The 11,343-nt window shown below is 34.4% G+C and overlaps 1 protein-coding gene across 2 annotated transcripts; it reads right to left on the minus strand.

Annotated features, from left to right (window-relative positions):
- Nucleotides 1–2,022: 2,022 nt before the first annotated feature.
- LOC114284060 (putative L-ascorbate peroxidase 6, chloroplastic/mitochondrial) lies at nucleotides 2,023–8,851 on the minus strand. 2 transcript variants are annotated; one of them, XM_028226935.2, is made up of 12 exons: nucleotides 8,480–8,851; nucleotides 8,228–8,371; nucleotides 6,799–6,919; nucleotides 6,626–6,726; nucleotides 6,428–6,515; nucleotides 5,242–5,309; nucleotides 5,072–5,158; nucleotides 3,433–3,507; nucleotides 3,275–3,352; nucleotides 3,083–3,187; nucleotides 2,533–2,607; nucleotides 2,023–2,384 (listed from the first exon to the last, which is right to left on the minus strand). In XM_028226935.2, the coding sequence occupies exons 1-12, from the start codon at nucleotides 8,669–8,671 to the stop codon at nucleotides 2,379–2,381; spliced, it is 1,140 nt and encodes a 379-aa protein (XP_028082736.2). In that variant the 5' UTR covers nucleotides 8,672–8,851; the 3' UTR covers nucleotides 2,023–2,378. The 2 variants fall into 2 exon arrangements, with proteins under 2 accessions (XP_028082736.2, XP_028082735.2); XM_028226934.2 differs by having other exon boundaries at nucleotides 2,023–2,229; nucleotides 8,480–8,797.
- Between the last annotated feature and the right edge of the window lie 2,492 nt (nucleotides 8,852–11,343).

The raw sequence follows: 11,343 nt of genomic DNA on the forward strand, positions 1-11,343 counted from the left end.
TTAAAGCAAGAAAAGTATATGCTTTATTGTGATAGTTAAAATGCTATTCATTTGAGTAAAAATTTTACTTTTCATTCGAGAGCGAAACAAATTGATGTGAGATACCATTGGATTTGTGATGTGTTAGATTCGAAATTATTGCGACTCGAAAAGGTTCACACGGATGAAAATATTTCAGATATGTTGACTAAGAGTTTGTCGAGGGACAAACATTTGAAATGTCGAACTTTGGCGGGTATGGTTGATATCTCCACCTAAGTCGGTAAGGGGAGAATTGTTGGGTATACCTCCTTATTGGAGTGTGGGATCCAATGGTTTATTAAAAGAGTTTTAATTTGGTTTGGTATTATATATTTTTATGTATTATATTTAATTTGGTGGAGACCCAATTCAGTTTGGAAACAACTAAGGTTTTGATAATAAACCCTAGATTCACAATATTTTAGGTATTGTTTTTGCTCATCCCGAAGTGGAGAACGGTTGCTCCACACACTCCACTTTGGTGGAATCAATTATTTGGGTGTGTGAAAAGTGGAATTAATTGGGCTGGTTCTTTGCTTCATTTTCGGTGTTGATTTGGTTCGTTATTTTGGATCTTCTACAATTTTGGTTCTGAAGATTTTTGTTCATCTATTTGGTGAGGTCTTTTTTCTTATTTATTTGTGATTATTTAGAATTCACCTAAGGGTGGTTTGTGAGACCGTTCGTGTCTCGTTTGTAATCATTTGAAAACTATTTTGTTGATAGTGGAATCGGATTTCGATCCCGTAGACGTACATCACATTGAGGGAACCACGTAAAATTCTTATGTTGCTTTTGATTTAATTTTTCCGCATTAGTTTTTATTCCCATTGATTGATTGATTTACTTATGGGGAATCGCATATTTTCTCTAACAAATATGACCTAAGTTTAGAAGTTGGGATTGACAATAAGGGTGAATAATGGATATTCTGATTCGTTTAAGTTGATCGAATCGAACCGAACCGATCTGTCACATTTTAGATGGATGCGTGATGACAAATAGACGATTACAGATTGTTTTTTTCCAATCTACCTAATTTTGAATGGATGGCAAATTTGAATTTCCTTTGACCGCAACCAAACTACCAAACAGCAAACACCCCTAACAATTTGTAAGATTTTGTATTTTCAATTTGTTTAGATATTCTATTTGTGTTTTCAATTGAAAAAGAATTCAAATATTCTATTATGTTTTCAATTTAAAAATCCTTTTATCAAATGACGAGTTGATATTTGGTATTTTTGTATAAAAAATATAGGGCTTAATTTATCATTTAAAAAAAAATCAAATTAAATAATTTTTGAATAGAAAAAAATAATGAAATAATTTTGATAATGTATGATTTTCTTATATGTATTTATTATTAATATTTGGCAATTTACTTAATAATCTTTTGGTTATGTTGAGTTGGATTATTATCCAAAAAAAAAATTATTGACAAATTGTTGTATTATGTTCAAAATTTATAAAAATTTAAACCGCCAAACCGATTTGCATCCATCCGCCAATCCGCATCCGTCAATTCGGCAAACGGATACGGATTAATTTTTTTCCAATCTGCCCATCAGGTGGACAGATGGCGAATTAAAAGTTCCCTGACCGCAACCGAACTGCGAACACCCCTACTAACCAGCCAAACTTCCTTAAAGATATGTTTGGGTCTGATTAATATAGTTCTGATTTTCGACATTTTTTGTTTTTCATGTTTTCGAAAACAAAAACAACAAAATGTTTGAAAGCCTCCATTGCTATCATTTTAGTACAAAAATAGTTTTAAAAATTTCAGAAAACTTTAAAAAAAGAAGTGTTTCTTAAAAAATTGAGGTGTTAACAAAATTCTCTTGAAAACAAATTTCGTAAATTTTGTGAATACCTGTTTTTTTTTTTTTTCCGGTTTTTTTAGAACATAGAACAGTTTTCGAAAATGATAGCAAATGCACTTCAAAGTAACCATGATATGTCAAATGCACCATAAACTACTCTTAACACAATGCTATATGAGCCAAAGCATCAGCAATGCACTTTCTACAAAATATACCCAAAAAGACCAAATTAGTTCCCAAACAGAGATGTCAAAATTGCCAAAACCGCAATCACAATGATAATATTAAGGAAATAGTTTGACTGGAGAGGCTTATCTGGGCTTCCCCCAATGGCTTCATACTCTGCTCGAATCTTTTGCTTCATAGAGTCCGATAGTTCTCTCTGCAATTCAAATAGGCAACAACACTATTGAATTTATTCCTCTCCTTCATTTAGACTTCCAAGTTTTAGATGTGAGTTCACAGGGTTTGACAATAGCTTCATCTTGTGTTATTAAAAGAAACGGCACTAGAAAACAAGATACTGGTATTTTAATCCTGCAGGAACCATGAAAAGTAAACTATTTAAACTCTTTGCAGATACATGTAAATTTCCTTCATGTGAATATTTCAGGCAGAATAATGCAAGACAATTTCCATAACCACCGACTAAAACAATATTATAACAGCTATATACGATTACAACCTTTCCAGATGAGTACTTGGCGGCAACAAACTTCTCTGGTGCAGCTGTCGCAGGGCCATCATCTATTGAAATACCCTGATCACCAAATTAACAAATCAACTTAGTGAAGAATTTACAAATCATTTTATTTCTTATAACCTATTGGAATTTAGAAATCAATATGGAAATTATTGATCAAAACGAAACCAAAACAACAATCAAGAAGAAATTAGGAAATTGTAAAAGACATGTTAAATAGTACATATATGGAGAAGACATATGCATGTTAAGGGCAAAAAAAAGGGCAAACCTTCATCATTTTAAAGTTATTTCAGACATTTCTAAATGTTTTTTGATTCTTTTATATGTTTAATTTAATGAACTCCTTAGAATGTATATAAACACACACTGACAAAAATTATTTGTGTTACCAGAAGAAACTATGTACCTGCCATTTATTTGAATAGAAGAAACAATATAATATTTCTTTTTGAAAACCATAATATAAATCCTAAATCAGAGACAACTATCATCTAAACAGAAAGAACATGCATGGCTAACGCTAACAAACCTCAGGAGGGTCAAATTTGGCTCCAAGGTTGCTGAGTTTGGCATGGGCCTCAGCATAGTCCTTGAAAAATTCATCCTGATCTGCAGCATATTTCTCAGCATAAACCTACAGTATACATAAAATTTAAATCAATACATAGTGAAACAATCTGTAAGATAACTTCTCTTAAAGTAGAACCTCACTCTCTTTCACCTTAAATGCTGGATCTTCAAAAAGAACAGCATCGGTTGGCAAAACTAGTAAATCTTCATCCATTCTTTCTTTGATATCCTGTATCAATCAATCACAATCAATGAAGAGAACTCGACATCTTTTCATTTTATGATAAGCAAAGTATTTCAATAGTGTGCCTTGAAGTAGGAATTATCAAACTTCAGCCATTGCGCTGTCCAAGATTGTCCTCCTGGTGCTCCTGGTCCATCTTTCTGTGATGAAATAATTATAGCAGTCAAATTCTCCAAAATGATCATACATGATGAGCCAATGATACAAATTATCACATTATTGTAGTTATGATGCAAAATAAAGGCTAATTGTTGCAACTCTAGGGAAACTGTTACAGTACTTGTAGGTACTACAACTAGGGGTGCAACTTGGGAGAGTTCGGTTGGGTTGGGAGGTTATCCAAACTCAGCTCAAATTGTGTAGAGACTTGCCTAGGCCCAAATTGCAATATGAGATTGTCTACTCATGTTGGACCCGAGTTAAACCCGAATTGACCAAGTTGCACGAATTGTTCATAAATTTCAGTGTTTTTGTTTGTTTTGTTTTTTTCTTGCAGCTAAATTATTAATTTATTAAAATTAGACTCTATTTGCATTTTTTTTAGTAAATTATTAATAATATCAAAACAAATAATTTATATAATATAAGAAAAATGCTGCTATGGTAGTCTTTTCAATTTATGAGTGAGAATAAAAAAATGTAAGATTTTGCGTTATTTTTGTATATAATATATTTAATATGCTTTAATGATTCTAAATTACTTTAATGTTATGTAATGGCTAATAATTTAATGTATATTTAATATTTTTATATATCTATATATAATTCGGGCATCAGGTTGCTCGGGTTGTTTGATATCTTTGTCTAAACCTGCCCAAATTTAATTTGAGCTTTTGAAGTTTTGCCCAAGCCCATACTGAATTCAAAAATATCTTGTCCAAACTCTAAAAAAATTCGAGTTGAACTCGGGTTGCTCAAGTTGAGCTTGCCCAAGTTGTACCCCTAACTACAACAAAAAGAGGGTTGGGGAAAAAGGAATATAAAGCAATCCATATCCATATGATTAACAGAAGATGGGCTAACATTGAGCAAAAAGAGAAAAATGATGCTCCTCATGGCAATCTTGTTCATAAACAAATGATGCAAGACTTTGCTAAGTTGATTTTGTTGGCCTACAGTTGTTGATGTAAGATAACTATCATCTAACCAACAAGGTTATAACCTTAAAATAGGGTTTTTGGAAGGGAAACATTCATCCGTGCAAATCTGGGAGAAGTTTTTTTTTCTTTAGGGAGTAGAGAAGGCAGACCAAACCACAGTGATGAGAAACAAATATATTTCAGAGATGCAGGAAATCAGAATAGCCAACAAAAGGACTCATTTTGCATTTTCAGTTATGGAACCAACTGATTAATTGATGTTTATGATGGTTAACCACATACGAAGGTTTTCAGCCCCAGTTTCTGACTCATTGAAAAGACTAGCTTACCCTCCTACTAAAAAGCAGAACAGTAAGCCAATGGTTCATCACCTATACCAGGTTTAAAAAACACAGTAACAATGCCATGAGAACACTGAATAATGGTCACACATGTGATTTTGCAAACAGGCTTATGAAAACAACAGCATATTCTAAACAAGTTTATGACAATGGTGACAGAATTTACATGCTATGTACTGTTGGGTAATGATGCTTTCCAACTAAGTTTCTCTACATCACATGTTATTTTTCACGCACAGCATTAGTTAAAGCTGATTAAGTACCGTGTACTTTGTCTCCGGCTTGCCCCAACCACTGCGTTCTGGTCTGGACCTTCCCAGTGTGTGCGCACCCGAGAGTGCAACTATTTCCTGCAAGCCAACCCGCTCAATAGTACACAACACAGAAATTGTCATAACATCTGAAGATCAATTGATATTTTTATAATTGTAACCTTGTCATTCAATCCCATCCTATAGAAAACCTCTCGCAGATGAGCAGCAGGATTAGGGGGGCCCGCATCTAGACATGAAGTTTCAACTTTAAAAGTTAGTCTCAAAACTGAAGCAGAACCAAGTTTACAATCAGCATCACAAGGCAAGAAGTATCACTTTAAATCTGAAGAACCATGAAATCATGAAAGAAAAAAGTATCACCAAGTAAAACATCCAGTAATAGAACAGAAGAAACCAAAAGTGGGGCTTTTCAAATTTTTACTTTTTAACACCATTCATTATCAATAGAAACCTAGTCAGATGAAACCTGATCTCCAACAATATCAAACAGCAAGCTATAGTATGCGGGTAGGTACTGGTCATAAGAAGGCACTATTCTTGGGTAGATGGCGATAAAAAAAAAGTCTTGGAGCACCACCAAACATCCATAATTTTTGTAGAAATTCTCAGAAAGATAACTATATGGTATTATTTGGAAGCATTTTTATAATAGAAATCGAAGCATCACAATAGGTACAACTATCTCTATATGTAGGTTTATGAAAACAGAATCTAGTCTTGAAGTAGTGTAGAGCCCATACTCAAATATCATGCAGTCCATGCAACACATAAGCTTCATCCACAGAAGACATGGTCGAATCCAAATCTCTAAATCAAATTCAGTTTCCTAGTCTTTAGCCTTGGTAGCCATGCCACATATAGCTGATTGTGTAATGAGTTGACATATGGCAAGAGGGGGAAGTTGAATGTTCTGTTTTCTATGTATCCTACTGTAGGTAATCTGGCCACAAATAAAAAAAAGGGTGGCCGTATATGTATATAACTGATAAGTGCTTGAATGTTTATATTTAAGCCCCCTAAAGTGCACTTGTTAATCCTTGAGTTCTAATTACTTGATGTGTTCTAATGCATTTTTGTTCTTTGTAGGGATTCGAGCTCATGATGCTAAATGACTATTAATTTTGAATTTTTGAGAGCTTGAGGAAACATGCATTGAAGTCCAAATCAAGTGAAGGAAATGAAGTGTTGAAAGTTGAAAAAGAGCAAGCAAGTCTCCCTTTTGTGCATGAGCACAAAGTCTGAGTGCTTGAGCATTAAAGTTGCTGAAGAGAAAAATATTATGCGCCTGTGTGCTCAAGCACAATAACAAACACAACATCGTCTACAAAGCTGATGTTATCTTACCAGGAAGCCTTCCTTCTTCTGGACATTGATCAGGACTAGAAGTATCTACTCTTCCATACTTCATAGGGATTTTGGGGCCGCCAGCCTCCTGTAATTTCAAAGAAATTGAACACGAAATCAGTTTCTAAATACGATCAAAGAAATCAATATCTGAATTAATTTTCGTGTTCACATCAACTTCACACTATTAACAATGACCTCGATTGCAGTAGCACTAGCCAATTGGAATAAATCCGCATATGTCACACCAGAATATTTGTCTTTGATAGTCTCGAGAAGTTTCAGTGCATTTACAAGACCTGAATCACCAGCTTGTGAGGTGCCATTAATATAGACAAGCATAAAAGTTTATGAATAATGCAGACACCTACCAGCGTTAGCTGCATGTTTCAGCTCAATTTCAAACCTTAGACTTCCATCAGCTCCACCTCTTTGTGGCCATTCCTCAATGTTCTTGTTATAAGTACCTGCATCATGCCATCCTAGACGCACCTGTCATCGATGAAAATATTCACAATACATCTTAACAATATTTATGAAATCTGTTTTGTCTCCATATTAAATATCAGCAAAGAAAGATATCCACAATAACTTTGAAAAAGAAATTATATACATAACTAGTTTATATGATAATATAATTTTACTTGCTGGGAAAAAAAATTAATAACCTAACTTTGAAAGATGCAAAAAATAATTGTATAGAAGATCCTAGACTAGGCAACAAGGACTAAGAAGTAAACATGGTGTATGACTAATAGATAAAGTGTTTGAAAACAGATAAAATATTGGGTGAATGAAAAAATGCTTGAAAACGATAACAAAACATATACATATCTACCCTATAACAATTCAAAAGATTATTGCCACAAGATGTTTAAATATAATCAAAGTACGAGGGTGCACTAGATTTAAAAACAACGAATAAATGGACTAACATGCATATATTAAATCCTTCCTGTCAAGTGAATAATGCAACATAAATTTCAAGTAAAATACCTCATGTGAAGGTAAAGTTAACATTGACGTGACCAGCGAGAACCAACAATTATAGCAAACACTGAGAAAATTTCACTAGGGCAAATCAAAAGGAAATCTTCCAACCTTGATCTAACGGACAGCTGGTTAATTTCCTATATTGACGGTTGTAAGCATCATTCCAGATGAAGAAAAGTTCATGACGTGTCATTAAAGAGAAGAAATCTAGATGCCTAACAACTTTGCTCAATAATGATAAAAGATAACACTCGCGTTTCCTGTCTTGTAAACAACCTCTGCTCTCAGCTTGACACAAAACATTACAAATTATCCTTGATAGCCCCAAAATATCCTCTAAAACACCTATTATGAGGTATGCACTCGACCCAATCTGTGACTATCAACACCGCAATACAGATAAATAGTCATTCCCTGCCTCTACTTATTGTTTGGTCTCTATTTGATTACATGAAATAGAAAGGATAATAAAGTGCGTTACACAACTAGCAGGCTCTATTAAAATGATTTCATTTTCATGAATGAAGACAAAGACAACAAAATTTTCATTTCAATTCATTTCTTTCCTATGCTTTCTATGGCAAACAATAGAGGCTGAAGAGGCAAAAAAATAACAATACGAAGCTACTACTGACGTGTAATTCCCTATCCAAGCAAGATACGATTCAGAAAATGTCAAAAACACTGAAATTACAAGCATACAAATATTTTGCGGGACTTGTCACCAAACACATTTGGCTGATTATATAGAAATGTGCAAAAGACAGAGATAGTTGCATTGAGATGAGAGCATATGAGAGAAATTACCAGAATCGGATGGCAGAACTTAGTATTGAGAAGCTCCTTGATATCTTCTCTGGCACTTTTCAGTTGATCTGGATCGGACGCAAAGCATTTCGGAGACGCAACTGTTCCGAAACTGCTAGCAGCCACATGAACCGCCGACCTTCTCTGAAATTCAAATCAACAAACACTTCAAAAATAGCATAGAGAGAGAGAGAGAGAGAAACAAAAGCAATAATACATATGTAGAGAGAGAGAGAGAGAGAGAGAGAGAACCTGGCGAAGGAAGAGATGAGGAGAGAGAAGACGAGATGATCGGAGGCATTTGAGGGAAGAAGAGGATGAGAGAGAGGGAGTAGATAGAGAAAGTCTGGCGGCTTTCGTGGCGGAGGGGAGGAGGCGAGAGGCGGCGCTGAGAGCAGCCATCGAAGAAGAAGATGCGGAAGTGAGAGAGAGACGTTCGGCCATTCGATCGTGTTAATCTTTGTTTCGCGCTGCCCTCTCCTACTTTTTTGTTTTTTTGGGGTGTGAGTTGGTCGGTAACAGCGGCGTGTGGTTTTCAGCCAATAGTGAATGGTACACGTATTTCAGCGTGTGTTGTCAGATATGGTGGCTAGTCGTGTCTTTATCCCAAACACACATTTGTGACACGAAAAATGCAGATCCAAATAACCAACCAAACCAAGCCTTAAGTCCCATTAAATGAGATCGGTTAGATGAATCCTTCTTTTTCACGCGGCTCTATCACAAATTATTTTATTAGTCAAATTAAATAGATCCAAATAATGTATTAAATTTTTTATCAAATTTTTTGTATGAGCGTGAGATCTATATATATTTATATATGTGTGAATTTCGCATTTATGTGAAAGATTTAATAAATTATTTAGAGTCTTTAACATAATTCTTATGATAATTCTAAAAATGCTTAATTTGGTCTTAGAATATTTTCAACCCAATCCTCTCACTAAGAGGATGAAAATAAAAAAAAAAAATTTATTCAAAAAGTAAATATAGAATATGTTACTATTCATTCAAACTCCAACCACAAACTTTCATTTTCTTCTCTAAATATCTTCCTAAAAAATTAACCATTAATTTTCCCTCAATCTATTTTCCTTGCCATATATTATTTTATAGAAAAACCAAACTCTCATACAACAAAGGAAATGACTGCACAGCTTCTGAAGAAGAAATGGATGCAGAGCATGTTAATGAAAAAATGAATGCAGGGCATAATTATGAAGAAGAAATGGATGTTGAGTATATTCATGAAGAAATAGATGCAGAGCATATTTATTTACCATCATTCCCTGATTCTGAAGAAGAAATGGCAGCATGGAAAGATGAAAAAGATATATTACTTTATTTATATGCCTCCAACAACATTATCATAGCTCAATATCTTGAAGAAAATGATCAATTGGTATGTAAAGGTGCAGTACATTGACATATAATCAGAGAAAGTAAAAAGGAAGAAGGTTATGCTCAATTGTGAAATGACAACTTCTCAGAAAACCCCACCTATGAGGAAAATTTATTTCACAGAAGATTTCGAATGCGTAGAAGTTTATATTTATAGATTGTTGATGCCGTGAAAGCTCACAAGATTTCTTTGTGCAGAAGAAGGATGGTCTTGGTAGACTTGGATTGTCTATTTTGCAAAAAGTAACAAGTGCATTTCGAATATTGGTGAGTCTACTGCCATTCTATGTGCTAAAAAGTTTTGTCAGGCAATTGTTAAGATATTTGGAAAAAAAATACCTCAGATCACCTAATTCCAATGACATTGCAAGTTTGTTAAAAAAAAGGTGAAGAACGGAGCTTCCTGGGGATGCTTGAGAGCCTTGATTGCATGCATGGGTCTTGGAATAATTGCCTAACAGCTTGGGTAGGATAATGCTCTGGACATGGTGGATCCTCAACTATCATTCTTGAGGCAGTGGCATCTCATGACCTATGGATTTAGCATGCATATTTTGGCTTACTAGGCTCCAACAACAACATCAATGTCTTGCAATCATCTAATTTGTTTGTGAATCTCACCCAAGGTATAGGTCTTCCTGCTCATTATACCATCCATGGCATAGAGTTTAATGTTGGCTATTATCTAGCAGATGATATATACCCGAAGTGATCAACTCTGGTACAAATTATTTCTAAACCCCAAGATCCGAAGAAACAACACTTTGCAATGATGCAAAAAGCATTTCGAAAAGACGTTGAACAAGCATTTGGAGTACTTTAATCACGATTTGCTATAGTCAAGATACCAGCTCGTTTTTGAAATAAGTGTGTTACATGATATCATGTCTTCGTGCATCATAATGCATAACATGATTGTTGAGGATGAGTGTGGTGGGCATGCACGTGTTATTAATTGTGCTACTACAGCTCTCATCCCTAATGTTGAGATGGTTGTAACTAAAATAGAACGATTTCAATAGTTTCTTGCCCGGCAAAAAAAAAGATAAAAAGGCTCTGTAATGACCCCAAAACATGTGTCATATTTATCAGTAATTAATTATGTGTTTATGCGAATTAATTGAAGAATATCTGTTTGAATTAGAAGAATATTTGTTGAGATGAGAACTTTGGGACTGAAATTGATGACCGTAATGGGTTCAGAAAACGAAATTGAGCACGCCTATGTGATACCAGGAATTTTTAGAGCCATTTGGGACAATAAATTGAAGACTGAATTTCGTCTGATTCGTTAAGCCTTGTTTGGCTTAAGATTATGGCACAATTCTATTTTTATGACATAGATGTACATATAGATAAGTATAAGGGCCTTTGTTGACTCATTAACTCAAAAATAATAAAAGAAAAATCTAGAAAGAGAGAGAGAGAGAGAGAAGAATTCGTGGAGGGGAGAACCAAGGGAGGAAGAAGAGTAAAGAAAGGGGAAATCAAGCTATCTTCTTCATTTAAACAATCAAGGTAAGAATTCCTCTCTAATTTCTTGAAATCAGGTTGATTCATGCATGACCTCATGGTAAATAAGTGGATTGAAGAAGAAATATGTTTAATTTGAGCATGTATGGCATAAATTGATGATTTATGTTTATATTTGGCATTCTTGAGGAATAACCTCTATGGATATGAAGAAATGAAGCTTGTATGCACATGTTCATGGT

This window comes from Camellia sinensis, chromosome 3, assembly GCF_055761805.1.
Source record: "Camellia sinensis isolate YWXY chromosome 3, ASM5576180v1, whole genome shotgun sequence".
Classification (NCBI taxonomy): domain Eukaryota; kingdom Viridiplantae; phylum Streptophyta; class Magnoliopsida; order Ericales; family Theaceae; genus Camellia; species Camellia sinensis.